This window comes from Notothenia coriiceps, unplaced genomic scaffold (genome assembly GCF_000735185.1).
Source record: "Notothenia coriiceps isolate Sejong01 unplaced genomic scaffold, NC01 NC01_scaffold00032524, whole genome shotgun sequence".
Lineage (NCBI taxonomy): Eukaryota > Metazoa > Chordata > Actinopteri > Perciformes > Nototheniidae > Notothenia > Notothenia coriiceps.
In genome coordinates this window covers 7130-22788 of record NW_011365225.1, presented here as the reverse complement: position 1 = coordinate 22788, position 15659 = coordinate 7130, and the positions used below count along the sequence as shown (strand labels likewise).

The following is a 15659-nucleotide window of genomic DNA, read 5'->3' as shown; positions in this document are numbered from 1 at the left end:
GGATTTACCAACCGAAATAAAGTTTCCTTAGTTTATAAATAAAAAAAAAAAAAAAAAAATATTGGGTTTCTTAACAAATTTTAATAGGGGGAGACCTCGTTTCTATTGTTTTGCCTTAAAAAAAAAAAGCTTTTGGTTCGAATGTCATTTAAAAAAACATTTTTTAAAAAAAAAAAAAAAGAAATATAAATTTAAAAAATATTTGGATGTGGTCAAACCCTGACAAATAATTTGTCAAATTGTCCAAAACCAGTTAAAATTTTGTTTCAAAAAAAAAAAAAAAACACAAAATATTGTTGATATATTAAAAATCTCTTTTTTAAATTTTCGCGCGAAAGCCACGTCGTTAAATTTGAAAAAAACTAAAAGATTGTAGTAATTACAAAAAACCAAGGGGGCATTTTTCAAAAAATAATTTTTTTCATGTGGCAGCCCAGTTAAGGGCCTTTGAATCCCAAAGGGAAAAGGGATTTTTGCATGTTTCTTTCCCGTTGGAACAAAGGCCAAAAAACCTCTCCTACCAATGCTTAAAAAACATAAAAACAATCCCCAACCCCACTGCAGGGCAACAAGAATTGGTGGCATTTTCCACAGAATAAATTGGATCTTTATATTTTGAAAAATCTCTGAATGTTTTAAACAAAATGGGCTTTTGGAACTTTTCCCATTTTTCTTTTTTTACCCTTTTGAGTATTGTGCGAGGCCTCAGAGTGGTTTTGTTGGGGGAAAAAAAACTTTAACACTTATTTTTTGAGTTGTCAAAAATTTTTTCCTCCGCATAAAAACACTACTGGGCAAAAAGCGGGCAATTAATTCTGTAATCTCTTCCTTTGAAAATTTTTCCTTATTTAAAATATTCCTCAGGAAGTTGTAGGAAAGGCTGGTCCCCCCCCCCCAACCAAGGTTTGGGGGGAGAAGACCAGACCCCGCTTCAACAGGGAGGCGGAAAAAAGCGGCCTCGCTGGTCTTTTAGGGAATCGACATTTTTATAACTGGGGAAGCAAAGGGACCAAAAAGGCCTCGAAGGTTTGGGGGAAAGGGGGGGGGGGAAAACTGGGGTGAAAGAAAAAGGTGGTTTTTAATTTAGCATTGTAAAAGCATCCCGGGGGGGGGTTCAGCCGGTGGGGCATTTACAAAAAAAAAAAAAAAAAGGGGACACATGCCCAAGGGCAAACTTACCCATTTCCCTTTTGGGAACCATTGTATTTTTGGGGCCCCCAAAAACCTTTTTTAAGGCCTTTTTCAAATTTTTCCTCCCTGGTTCGGGGGACATCATTTTTTGTTTCGTTTTACCCCACCCCAACCCCCAAAAAAAAAAAAAACCCTTCTTTTTTTAATTAAAAAAAATTTTTCAAATCCCCCTCTGTTTTTTGGGAAAAAAAAGTTTTTTGCCGGGGGGAACTTTACATTATTTCTTAAAAAAGGGGGGGGGGGCCCAAATAATAAAAAAAAAAAAAAGGCTTGGCCAAATTGGGGCCTAAAAAATTTGGGGGGTATTTTTTCCCCTGGGATAGGGCCTAGGGAGGGCTTCCCAATCCTATGCTTTTTTTTCTCTATTCAAAAAAAAAACTTGCAATTAAAAACCCCCCCCCCCCAGGGGGGAAAAAAAAATGTATTTTTTTCCATTTTACACACAATTCGGGCATTGAGTCGGGGGACCCAAAAAAAAACCATTTAGAAATTTTTGGTTTTAAAAACCCCACAAAAAAAAGCATTAATTTGAAACCACAATATTACGCCTTGGTTTCCAAACCGCCGGGTTTCTGTCTTTTGGGGGGAGGGGGGGGGCCCAATTAAAAAACTGGGGGGGGAAGTTAAAAAAACCAAGATTTGGGAATGGGCTTTTTTTTACCCAGAAATTTTATTTTATTTAATTTTGAATTTTTTTACCCACCTTTCTGTTAAAAAACCTTGGCTGGCCAAAATTGTTTTCTTAGGGGGTAAAAAAAAAAACCCCCCCCATTCCCCCCCAACCCCCCCCAAGTTGTCTTTTTTTGAAAAAGGGGAAAGGTACTTCTTTGTTAAAAAAACCCTTTCAATGGTTTGAGGGGTACTGGAGTTTTGAAAAAAAAAAAAAGGGGGGCCAGTTAACAAAAAAAACGCGCTTTGTACCAAATGGTTTTTTTTCCCCCTCTGGTGGACTTCTGGGGAAGGGGGGGGAAGGGGGCCTTTTTTTAAAAAAGTTTTTAGAAAAAAAAAAAAAAAAAACCCCAAAAAAAACAAATTGATTGGATTTAGAAGGGGGGCTTAAATTCTTTAAGGGCCTTGAAGGGGGCTTCCCAAAAACCAGGGGAAAAAAAAAAAAAAATGAAAAAGTTTTTCAAAAAAACTTGGGGGGGAAAAGGGGGGGTTTGTAGGGAAAAAGTGGGTTGGGGTTGGGCCTGGGGGGGGTTGGGCCTTACTTAAAAAGGGCCAAAAGGGAGGTTGGGGCTTGGGAATTTTTTGGAAAAAGGGACGCCTTTTTTTTTCCAAAAAAAGTCAAGAGGGGAAAATTTATAAAAAATTGCGGAATTTTTCCTTTTCAAGAAAAAAAAAAAAAAAAAACCCCATGGGGTGCTTTCCTTCAGGGGTTTATGGGGGTTTCGATCCTTTGTTTTTCAGGTTTCCCCCCCAACTATTTTTTTTTTTGGGTTTTTTTTCAGGAACGGGGGAAAAAAAAAAAAAAACCCATTTTTCTCGAAGCCAAAAAATTATTTGGGGGGAGAATAAGAAAAAAGCATTTTTTTCTGGGGTCCATTTTGGGGGAAAATTTTGTTGGGGGTTACCAGAAAAAGGATTTTTGATGGGGGGGGGGGGGGGGGCCCCCCCAAGGGTTGGGGGAAAAGAAATTTTTCTCCACTGGGGGGAACTTTTTTGGGGGGGGGGAATCCTTTTTGGTTTTTTTTTTTTCCTTCTGGCCTTTCCCCCGCCTCCAAAAAAATGTTGTTGACCCCATCCCTTTGGTTGCCCTTGGAGGGTGGGGGGGGAAAAAAAAAACAAAACCCTTGTAAAAAAAAAAAAAAGAACCTTTTTTTACCTTCTCTTCTAATTTTTTTTTTGGGGGGGGTGGACCCAAAAATTTTGGGTTAACCAAAAACATTCCATGGTTTTTCCCCAAAAAATCGATTGGAATTTTTTTTGGGGAAAAAAAAACCTTTTGCGGGGGCTATTCCCCGACCTTTTTTCTAACATTTAAAAAAAAGGGCCCCTTCCAATTTGGTTTCTTGGGAAAAAAAAAAAAAAACCGGCTTAATTTGGGGGAATTAAATTTTTCATTGTTTTGCCCCCATTGTTTATGGGGGGCAAAAGATTTTAAATCTTGCGGATGGGGGGGGAATTGGTAATTCCCCAACCATTGATATATTATTATTCTTTATATATATTCTCTATTTTGTTCCCCAACCCATCAAAAAAAAAGGGGTAGGGGGTCCCTGTTGCCGTTTATGGGGGGGGGGCGGTTCCCCGGATTTTACCAATACCAGGTTTCTCCCTTGGTCAAAAAAACAAAAAAAAATTCTCCTTTTTTTGATGGGTTTGGTGTTTGGGGGGGAAAATTTTATTTTCCCCCACCAAACATTTTTTTCATTTAAAAAAATTGCATTGGGGGGGGGGACCAAAAAAAAAAAAAAAAAAAAACCCCTAAGGGGGGGGGGCGGGCCTCTTTTTACAAAATTTCAAACAAAATTTTTCGTTTGGGAGTGTTCAAAAAAAATCTAAATTTTTTCCCCCCAATTAAAGCTTTTTAGAAAGGGGTTCCTTCATAAATTTTTTCCCTGTGTTGGGGTTTTTTTTAAAAAACCCCCAGGGGGGGGCTTCGGGGGGCCAAAACCCCCTTTTTTTTTTGATAATTTTGGGAAAAAAACGGGTGGCCCCAATTATAAAAAAAAAAAAAAAAAAAAGAAAAAAAAAAAATTTTGCTGTTTTTTTTTTTTTTTTTTACCCCAAGTGGGGGGGGGTTGGCCGGACGAAACATCCCCGGTGGGGGAAATTTTTTATCAAAAACGGGGGGAGGGGGGAAAGGGGGGGTGGCGGGGGAGGCTCGGGAACGGGGCTCGTTTGGAAAACTGTCAAACAGGGGGAGGGGGGCGGGGAAAAAAAAAAAAAGGCCTCCGGCTTGGGAGGGGGGGTAAAAAAAAAAGGGCCAGTTGGTTGTGGAACCTTTTGGGTTTCCAGCGGCCAAAAAAAAAAACTTTAACATTTTTTTGGATGGGGGCGGGGGGAAATTTAAAAAAAAAAACGACACAGTTTTAAAAAATAAAATTTTGGGGGTTTTTGGGGGGGGGTTTGAAAAAAACGGGGGGGGGGGGGGGGGGCATTAAAAAAAAAAAAAAACACAATCAAGAAGGGGGGCGAAAACATTCGGGGGTGTTTCGGGTTTTCTTGTTGATTTCTTCCCAAAAAAAGGGGGGGGGGAAACCAGCCACCCAAATTGGCCCAGGTCCCCGGCCGGGTTTGTTGGAGCATTATTTAATTTTTAGATGAAGGAAAAGGATGGGAAAGGGGGCCAAGTGAAATCGGGGGCCCACCCTTGGGGCCTTTTCAAAGAACTTAAAAAGGGGGGACCAACGAAAAACAGCCCCCCCACGGGCAAAAGAAAAAAAAAAAGAAAACTTTTTTTGGTGCTCCGCCGGGCGGCCGGGCCGTTGCGATCTGCTCACTCTTCATCTAATATAATATGCTTACACGGCGGACTGTGCCATCTCATAACATGTGTGTTCTGGAGAATCACAGAACGGACGATCGTCCTTATTATTATGCCGTTTAAACCAATTATTTAAATGCGTTTGTTAAATTCGGCATCATGTAAGTTGCGCTGACAGGTCCACACACTGCTTCCCCGCAGCGAGGCTCCCCCGCCCTCCTGCTGATAGTTCACGAGCGTCAAGCTCCTCTACCNCAGATCTCTCAGGTCTTCAGGGACTGGTCAGCTTTCTGTCCCCAGAGTCAGAACTAAACATGGAAAAGCAGCGTTTAGTTATTATGCTCCAAATATCTGGAACAAACTCCCAGAAACCTGCAGGTCCGCTGCAACTCTTACTACTTTTAAATCCAGGCTGAAGACTTTTTCTTTTTGTCGCTGCTTTTAATTGAAACTGAGCCGTTGTGTTCATTAGTAAAGTGGAACTTCTGTGTGAACTATTCATATCTTAAACTGCACTGTAACTTTTTATTCATGTACTTTTTTATTCATGTACTTTTTATTCATGTATTTTTTCTTTTAATGTTTCTTTTATTATCTTTTCTTTTTAATGACTGTTTTTAAATGCCTTTGTCTGAATGTCTTTCATTTTTGTAAAGCACCTTGAATTGCCTTGCGTTGAAAGGTGCTATATACTGTAAATAAACTTCCCTTGCCTTGCAATGCCTTGCCTTTAGAGAGAGATTCGCATTCCCTCTTATCCCAGAATGCTTTAATGCTAAACACTGCTTGATCCATCACTTACGATGTTGCTATGGTTTTTTGGGGTTTATAAAGGCTGAGAAATAAACAAGACCCTCCAAAATCTTTAAATTAAAAGTAAAGCTTTGTCTAAAGCCCTATGCACATTTGTATCAGTATGTGAAGAAATCAGATCTTGACAGGCTTGGTATTGTTAAACAAAGATTGCTGCATGTGATAAGGCTTAAGCAAATGATTAATGACAATGTAAAGTTGAGATGATAGAACAATCGCGCACTGTACCTGAAGTGGAGCTGCTGTTGCTGCTGGAGGAGTTACTGTTGACACCAACCAGAGAGACATTCTCTGATCTTGCCGTCTCACTCTCTGTTTTGCTGGCTGCAGAGGAGGAGGATGGCAAAGAGGATGTTTTTGTTGCAGATGAGGAGGAGGACGAGGAGGCCTTGGATGGGGATGAAGAGGAGCTTCTGGACCAAGCAGCTTTAGACAGCAGTCCTAAAGGTTTTCCTAGCACTGGTGTCTCTGCCAGAATGGAAGGGGCTGCCTGCTCTCTCTGGCCCTCTCCACGTGTCTGCAGGCTCTGTGGCCCCACAAAAGCTGCAAGGTTCCTGGGCATCATTGGCAGACCACCCCCCTTAGCATCCGTGGGACTCCATTCAGCCCCAACTTCAGTCGAGGTTCCTGTCATAATTCTAGCCCCTGCGAAAATATTGCCATCTGTCCCAACACGGACTCCTGCTTCTGTTTCAGTCCAAACTGCTGCTCCGGCCTCAGAAAACACTTTACCCTCATCCATCACAGCTTTGTCTTTAGCCCCGGCTCTGACTCCAGACCAGGGGATGGGGACTGCGGGGTCCAGAGGCCGGACAGCCCATCTCACTTTCTCATGGTGACCTCCATCAGCTGTAAAGGAACCATGAGGGATAGGGAGGTGGAGGAAGGAGTGGATACAGGAAAATCAGAGTTAGTGTTTCATTTGGGCAGCAGGAACATTATGAGCACTCCTTGAATCATTTGTCCTACCGGTGTTCATTTCATAAACTAAAACTTTAGGTACCAAGTGTAAGGTCTCTGTATTTTTCATGTTTATTGTGTCCTAGTTTTCAGTCATTGTTCGTGTGTGTGTTCACTAGAGCTTTGGCGGTGATGGTACAGTTATACCAGACTGCTTTCATCTGTTCTTTTCTTCCTGCCATTGAAAGATCGTGGAGGTTAGCCCGTGAGTGACATGTTCTTTTGACCACACTTACACTCACATAAAGAACATAATAATTAGGTGAGTGGTACAAATGGTCTTTGAGCCCATTTTGCGGAGGTATAAAGGGTAAATGCATACAAAGAGTGGAACGGATTCTTGCGCCTCACGTTTCTCCTGTGTTTTGTGCCCTTCGTAGATATTTTTAGACTTTAGACGCTATCAAAACTGTTGGCATAGTCATTTATCTATTGACACATTAAATAAGAGTAATATACTTAAGTTAAAGTTAACAATGAAAGCAACTGGCTTAGTTAAAGGAAATGTTGGCTAGACTAGATTGACTTAAATGTTCAATATAATCTGATGAATAAACAAGAAGACAATGTTGAACGTTTCCATGAGGAAACTAGTCAAACAGTTAATGTTTTTCTTTGAGTAAGATAAGATTCAAATGGCCTGACAGAAAAAAACAAGACAGGATGAGGTTGACTAAATATGATAAAAACTGACAAAGATATTTGCCACAGGGCTAGTTATAACTCTTTAATCGTGCATGCATACAATAACTTCAATTGTAGTTATTTCCTATCTTATCTAACATTTGGTCTTCAATGCACACAAAACACACATGCATGCACACACAGCTGGAGCCTTCAAATCATTAGTCCTCATAATGTACCGGGTGCCCGTACAACTGTTCAAGGGCCAGGAGATTTAAAACTGCTCTGCTAACACACACTCATCATGAGAGCATACACACTCTCAAATGCTTAAATATGCATATTCTTTCTCTTTCTCTCATCCGCCTCACACACATTTATCCAAAGGGATTAAATAAAAAGTCTTAAAATGTGGAAAAAATAGTAATAATGTCTAAAGTAGGTCAGTTATGTTTTAGAGGATACAGCATAGGGAATTAATTTAGATTTTCCAGTATACATTAGGACACATACACATATGCACACACACACACACACACACACACACACACACACACACACACACACACACACACACACACACACACACACACACACACACGCACCCCCTAATCAGCTGTGATTTCACAGATACTAATCGGATCTGTTAGGTTAGCCATGCTAGCCTGTGGATTTATTATTCCTAGAACATACACAACCACTCAGCCTCTGAGCTTATAGATAATACTGATGAGGCTGAACTATGTTTTTCCGAGCAAAGTTCGCTGTGAGTAATGACAGTTTTATGGAGTCATTTCTTTCCATTTCACAGCAAGTAGTCAGATGCATTTGTAATGGATCAGCAGAGATAGCATCCAGTCAATGCCTTTAGCTCAGGCCTTTATCATCATTCTGTGAACTGTCTTCATCTTGTGTGTAGCCTCCACAAAGCCTGAAGGTTTGGCAGACAGAGGCGATTATCCTGCCTAATACGTTCAGTCTCAAAGGCACCTTGCCTTAGTGGGATTGAAAGATGAAAAAAACAAAAAAAAACACTGCTGACCGGCTAACTGGCACGCTGGCTTCCTCACTGTGTCACGCTTTATTGCATCTGCTCGTTTGTTCTGAATTTAAAAGGTTTGGCGTCACTCGAGCCTGACTTCTGTTTTAAGTATTGAAAGTGGAAAGCGAGTGCCAGGCAGAGTATTTTTGTGAGCACACACTCATTTCATCCTTGTTAAGTGTATGCGTGGGTCCCACACTTCCCACGCTCTCTATGTCTCTACAGAGGATTGCTTAATTAAAAGACAGTGATTCTAAACGAGAAAGGCTTAGCATAACCAGCTCTGGGCTTAGCTGCCTTAGCTACCCCGCTATTAAGAGCCACCACTAAGCAATCTGTTTCCTGTCATAGGGCGTCACATCATAAATGTCATCAACATTTATATGTCAGCCTCCACAGGGTCTATGTTGTTTGTTAGCGGCACCATCCAAAGCTTGATTAGAGAAGGGCACAGTTAGAAATGGTGGTGGCAAATACCTGAGTACAGCTTGTTAAACTTAATTGACATGTCATATTTCATTTTTGAAGCAATTTATCTTATCTGGAAACGCAATAGCTTTTCCGTGTTTAGTGTTGCATTGGGAATAAATACTGATAGCACTTTTGCTAACATACATCTAACTGTTTCGAGAAAAAGTGTCAAAGTAAAGAGTGTGTGACTTGCTGCAGAAGTCCTACAACCATAGGATAGGGGCTATGTGTGGAATTACAAAACAAAACAAACTCTGATGTTTCACTTCAATGGGATATTAAAGCACCACTAATCATTTTTTATATAAACAATGGACCAAAGGGCTATATTAAATGTGAAACAGTCTCATTAAGTTATCATCCTACTCAGAATTGTACCTGCAAATCTCTATATAGCTCTACAGACCATTTTAGCATCTTTTAGCGATTTGTTTTGATTTTCTGTCCCGCACATTCTGCTCATATCAACCTCGTTTCTAGCATCGGCAGAAAGCCGTTTTAAAAAAGACAGCCTCGGTATACTAATTGTACTACCATGCCACACGTTTTTTTCCCTTAGGAGTTAGTTGAGACCAAAACGGAGCTAAAAGACAGTGATTATTGGACTAACATGTGTCAGCTAGACAGAAACATGACTTTAAATGAGTGTTACATTTGATCTGAGACTATCGGATATCTCCAACTTAATGGAGATAAAGCGTTATTATTTTGCTTCCCCCAAGTTACCCTTGGGGGTAAAATTATGCAACTTTTTTAGTTTTTATCTTTTTTTAGCATATTGTTTATTATATTATAACTTAGTACTTTTTTAGCATATTTTTTATTATATTATAACTTAGTACTTTATTAACGCATTTAAGATATGCAATACTAAACTGTCTGTGGCTTTTTCCTGCTGTAACGCTGCAAATTTCCCCTCTGTGGGATTAATAAAGGTATTCTGATTCTGATTCTGATTAGTAATGCTTCTTTTCATTTGGGATGTTGGAATTTAGGAGCCAAAAGCTAATTTGCTCAGCTCTTTGAATTAATCAAAGATGGTCTTTGACTTTTTAAATCATACTCTCTTTGACTTTTTTTTAACATTTATTCTAATGATTTATTTACTTTTTGTGTCATGTATTTTTACGCTTTCATCTTTGATTGCTCATGTGCACTTATACACTTTACCAGTAATATTTCTTCCAGCAGTTTCAACCAATACTTTAATAATAAGAAATGCATACCATTAACTGGGTCCATAATGGGGCCTCTTATTAGATAATCTATAGTTATTTGAGATAATAAACATATGTGGGTTGACAGCTATCATTAATAATGCAGGTTGAATGGAGTAATGAAAGGATGAATGGATAGATGGAAGGCCTGCACAGTATGCATGGCTGTTAGCAGTGTTTTGAGAGTCTTCTCCTCCAGCAGCTAGCCATCTGCTCAGGCTGAGAGCAACATATGTGACTCTACCATCAGACCTCTGATAAAACGCTGGGATAGAAGAACCTCCACTGAGAACAAATATGGACTTCATGGATGGATGGTTGGTAGAACAGAAAGTGTGGATTGAAGAAGGGTGAGTGTGGATCAGAGCAGAACTGACCTAGTTTGTATATTTTTTTTGTCTATTTCCGTGTCAGCTTTGGTAGATTATGATAATCAGAACATGGAAATGGTGGACAAAGCCCTACTGGCCATTTACGAGGATTTTACATCACGTTATATATTGACCATAATACCCGCCAGTTGGCATAGTGACCACTGATGCCCCGCTGAATCTCTGTAAATGTCAACACAAGCATGTAAAGCTTTGCCAGGTCACTACCAGCTTTCGTAGTGTTCAGATTAGTCGTTCCCAGGTGGCTGGATGATATGACCGTGAATGTTTATGGTCTGTAGCCATGGCTTTGCCCCCCTCGATCCTGTGGTATACCTCCCAAACAGAGTTGATCCGTAGTGCCACCCTGACTGGTGGTTAGGAAATGTGACAATGGTACAGAGCCAGCTGGTCCTCAGCTCCATGCAACGCAGAGGGAAAAGTCTGGTTCGTTGAATCTGCCAACTAGCCAATTGGTGGCAGTTTTTCAATATAGTAATCATCCAACAGGCCAGATGAAAAATAAAACATGCTAATTTCCATTTGAGAGCTGTTCTGGGCAGGTTTCTTTCGATACAGCAACATCATCAAGCTGCTGTACAGAGGAATTATTTAGAATGATGAAGAGTTTTGTAGTTCATGTCCACCTCATTACTCCATGCCAAATAGTGGTGTTAGTTTTAGCTACTGGCAGAAACTGTTTCAGCCTCAGAATGTGAGAACACAATGTGCCGAGAGCTGGGCTCACTAACCACCGAGCTCCTGAGAAGATGTAACATAAAAAGTGGAAACATAATTGTGGCATCATATTACAAGATTTAGGGGAAGTGAAACTAATAGAAAATATGTTAATACATAGCCAACTAGCACTTAGGGCTGCAAAGTATACTTTAATATACTTGTATATAGCTTTATGTCTTATTTCAAAACAAGGAGAAACTGACGGAGAATTTCAATTTAATATAATTTTCTCATAGACTTCTATTCTGATTGTAAAGAAGTCTATGAGAAAATTACCAGACTCCATGTTTATTTTCCTAATGACTCGCCATTTAATCTCCTAATGAGTTCATGGTCTCAATTGCTAGTTTCAAGTCTTCTTCAATACAGCATAATATCTAAATGTCAGCATCATGTCAATTATTTAAGGTAAAATCAAGAAATGCCTAAGGGTGAGGCTACTTTGTGATTGACAGGTCACCGCAATACAGTGTTCTCCGGTTAGTGTGTTGTCTGAGGATGATTAACCTTTCACAGTGTATTTTCAGTTGCTTTAAAGTTAATTTTGACAATTTGGTCCCTTGGAAAATGTTTGTTCAGATTTCAGTTGTACTCAGCCTGTCGTCTAAATATTGTTTTTACTGGTTAAAAAAACAAAACAAGATTAAGCCTGCCAAAAACCAAGATGGTGATGTCATAATGACAAATTATTCGAGTAAACAGTCATTTGACTCACAGACAATATAAAAAAAATGCACTTCGAGCCTATGTGTTTAACTTTCATTATTGGTGACAAGCTTTGAGTTAAGGTTATTTCTATAAGAGTGGGAAAATGAAGGTCCACCTGTCCAATGACGTGATAAAGGCCTCTGAAGAAAAGAGTGTAGGCTGAGGGATAGGATTTTTTTCTCAGTGACAAAGTGTTTGAATATGTTTTCCTTTAAAATCACAAAGGCTTTGTTGTAAGAGTGGGTGGGTTGGATAACTGTCAAAGCGCTGTAATACAAGAAGAGCTACGAGACTCAGTGGGAGTAAGGATGGTCCCAAGCCAGTTGGTTTTGTCCAACAGAGTGAGGCCATTTCCTGGATCTATTCAGGGCATCCATCTGTTTGTGTGGATGAAGTAATAGGAAACAATTTGGATGGTCAGGTAAATGGATCAATGTTTGCTAATGAACGGGAAAAAAATCTATAATCAGCTATTTCCATACGGATGTTCAAAATTGGGGTTATGTTGGATGAATGGCAGGCACGATTAAATAAGTAAAAGGAATTAAGTGTGAGATCACACCATTAATAAGAGAAATTGGTAGTTAATATTTTTCTTTAGTAATTTATCTCATTCTTTGTGGTTAATACAAGCAGTGTGGCAGAAATAAATGGTTTGTAATTGTTATTCTCTGAAGTGATGGTGGTGGCTAGAGTTAGGACAAAGTGTGCCAACATAACTCTGTGATACTGCCAAAGTTTGAGGAAAACTGCCTGACAACAACAACTCCGCAGTGTGGGAACTGACTGCAACAGAACATCTTTTTATCTAAACAGTGAAAAAAAAGGAAGGAACTGTTTCAGGTTTAATAGTTATGTTAAATGGGAAAATAGACACAATGCGAAGATTTGACCCCTCCACACAAGTGATTTCATGTACGGACAAGGTGGACTGATGAATGCCTGCAATAGCTAATGATTCAAGATAAAGCACCAAATGTGATCGGCTCCATCTACACTGAAGATTCTGGAGGACTGAACTTATTATTCAGGCATCTGGTGGATGAAAGCGTCAATAATTCTCAAATAATTTTTTTTAAAAGAGTGTACCAAGGGGTGAGAAACATGAGGAAATTACACTTGTAGATTATAACGACATGACTGAATTCTCTCATGTATGCCTTTTGAAAAGAATTAGCACATAAATAGTCATGCATCTAATTGTTATGAGCCACATATGCTGAAACATTACTCAACTGGACTTGATATGATGTCTTTGAAGGTCACATAGAATCTACTTTGAACTTCACATTGCAGTTGGACTGATGTTGCTTGGCAAGTTGGCATCATTTAAGAATAGCTGATGTAAGGCTTACACAGAACAAAGCTCGTTATGAAGAAAATAGATATTTAATTGGTTAGATCAAGTTTTATTCTACTGAGCCAACTTGATGCCCTGCTAGACTGATAATTATGTGCGTCTTTATTTTTGTCTTTGTGCTCTTTGGACTTGTATCAGGGCGGGCGAACACAAAAAGTCAGAAAATGTCAAGCTGAAATGTCATTTTTCACAGCTTTTTACATCAAGGATTCCGGGTGTTCAGCCCAAAATATATAATAATTGCTTTGTCAATATCCGTGTCAAGCTGTTTCACTGTTACCTCACTGGAGATGGCCAACAGGACACTTCAAATAAACTGACAAAACACTTACAATTATGAAACAGAATAACTGAGTGAGGGACAGTATGTTAACTTTATAATCCCCAAGCTTCGGTCCCAGTTGTGTGCATCACTTTTTAGTTTCTCTGTTTCCATTGTGTTTTGAGATTTTTGCAGAGTTTTATCATTTGAACAATCGGAGGATGAAAGAAGAAGAATCGGAGGATGAAACCCTCTGTAATTGTCACACATACATGAAGACAGCACACACAGTGAAATGTGTTCTCTGCATCCTACTAGGAGCAATGGGCAGCTATTGTACAGCGCCCGGGGAGAAATGGGAGTGAGGGGCCTTGCTCAAGGGCATCACGGCAGGGCAGGAGGTGAACTGGGAGCTCTCCAAGTAGCAGTCCACACTCCATATTTAGGTCTATTCGGAGACTTGAACCAGCGACCCCTACGGCTCCCAGTCCAAGCCCCAACTGACTGAGCCACTGCCGGACTATATTTGCAGCATTTTGTATTTGCAGTGCTTTTAGTAAACCCAGCACATCTTTCGTCAAGTCGGCAAATGTTTTCTAAATGCTGCGTATGTGTTGTCAAGTGGGTGAAGATGTTTCTGTATTTGCATATGTTTTGGCGCATTTGTGTTTTTATATTTACATCGTTTTGCAAATTTCTCCTAATGGAATGTTTTGGGCGTTTTTGCACCTGTCGGCCACCATACAATCATTATATGAAAAGAAACAATGCAGAGACTGAACCTTTTTGAGATAACAGTGAATCAACTGCCTTATTCAGCCTGACAGCAGGGCTGCTTCTGCTGCTGCGTCTCCACAGCAACCACAGGGACGCTGTCACCAGGGTAACCATTACCATGGATAAAGAAGGAAACAGAGTGTGCTGTGCTTATGTGACGTCTGTCCTGTATTTCTTTTATTGCCCCGAAATACAGCTGTAAAAAGGCGCAATCATGAGGTACAATGATGCCATCAAAAGGAGAATATCAATTTCACACAGCAACTTTACAAGGTAGTAGAGCACAACATAGTTCATGTCATTTTAAAAATACACTGAAGGGTTTGACCAAGAATGTCTGCTGATGAAATGACGAAAATAGAAAACAAAGATTTTTAGATCACATGAATCAGATTATAACCTTCTATAGTGACAGCGCCCTGCATGTAAACAGCTTATCATAAGAGGCGGCTGCACACAGTATTCTAATGGCAAAATGGAAAACCCATATAAGGGCTTAACACACTTTGGCAATAGTTCAAAGAAAAATGATAAATGGACCCATAAATTGTTTACTAATCTGTCATAATACAATTGTAATAACTGGGGATAAATTGGCCGACGACAAAAACAAAATGTCTGCTATCATTTGAATTTATTAAAAGGAATAATTTATTAAAATGTTGTATTGTAGCTAAATAATAATACTCACGGGGTGATCAGTGATGATAACAATTAAATAAAAATAAATAACAAGAAATAGTGTTAACTGTAGATTATATTTAGACCTCAGGCTGTATGGCCTTCTGTTTGAGGATGTATGGATCCTGAACTTCCTGACGGACACACCCCAGGCAGTGCGGGTGGGAAACATCACATCCTCCACCCTGATCCTCAACGCCGGAGCCCCTCAAGGCTGCGTGCTCAGCCCTTTCCTCTACTCCCTGTTCACTCACGACTGCGTGTCCACACACAGCTCCTACACCATCGTGAAGTTTCCTGACGGCACGACCGTCATCGGCCAGATCACCGACGGCTACGAGACGGCGTACAGAGGAGGTGGAAAACCTGACATCTTGGTGCCAGGATAACAACCTCCATCTTAACATCAGCAAAACAAAGGAGCTGATTGTGGATTACAGGAAGCAGCAGAGAGAGGGACACGCCCCCATCGCAATCAATGGGACTACGGTGGAGAGAGTCAGCAGCTTCAGGTTCCTATGTGTCCACATCACTGAGGACCTGACATGGACTCTTCACACCACCACCATCACCAAAACAGCTCGACAGCGGCTCTTCTTCCTCCGCAGGGCAGGCTGAGGAGGTTCAAAATGGATTCCAGGATACTCTGCAACTTCTACAGGTGCACCATAGAGAGGATCCTGACCTTCTACAGGTGCACCACAGAGAGTGTCCTGACCTTCTACAGGTGCACCATAGAGAGGATCCTGACTGGCTGCATCACGGCCTGGTACGGCAGCTGCACCGCCCTCAATCGTAAGGCTTTACAGAGGGCGGTGAAAACTGCAGAGCACATCACCAGGACGGAGCTGCCATCCATGGAGGACCTTTACTCCTAGCGGCTCAGGAAGAAATCCCTCAGGATTATAAAAGACCCCCATCACCCCAGCCACAAACTGTTCAGTCTGCTGCCGTCTGGCAGGCGGTACCGCAGCATCAGGACTAAAACCACCAGACTCAGAGACAGTTTCA

At 40.5% G+C, this 15659-nt stretch overlaps 1 protein-coding gene across 1 annotated transcript in view; it reads right to left on the bottom strand.

Annotated features, from left to right (window-relative positions):
* The window catches only part of LOC104960947 (mucin-2-like), a 17502-nt gene extending 2538 nt beyond the window's left edge, over window positions 1–14964 (bottom strand). Inside the window, exons 1-2 of the mRNA XM_010789140.1 lie at window positions 14959–14964; window positions 5663–6283 (exon numbers count right to left, since the gene is read on the bottom strand). Of these exons, the coding sequence (XP_010787442.1) occupies window positions 5663–6176 (514 nt within the window). The 5' untranslated portion in view covers window positions 6177–6283; window positions 14959–14964. The remainder of the gene's footprint in view (window positions 1–5662; window positions 6284–14958) is intronic.
* Between the last annotated feature and the right edge of the window lie 695 nt (window positions 14965–15659).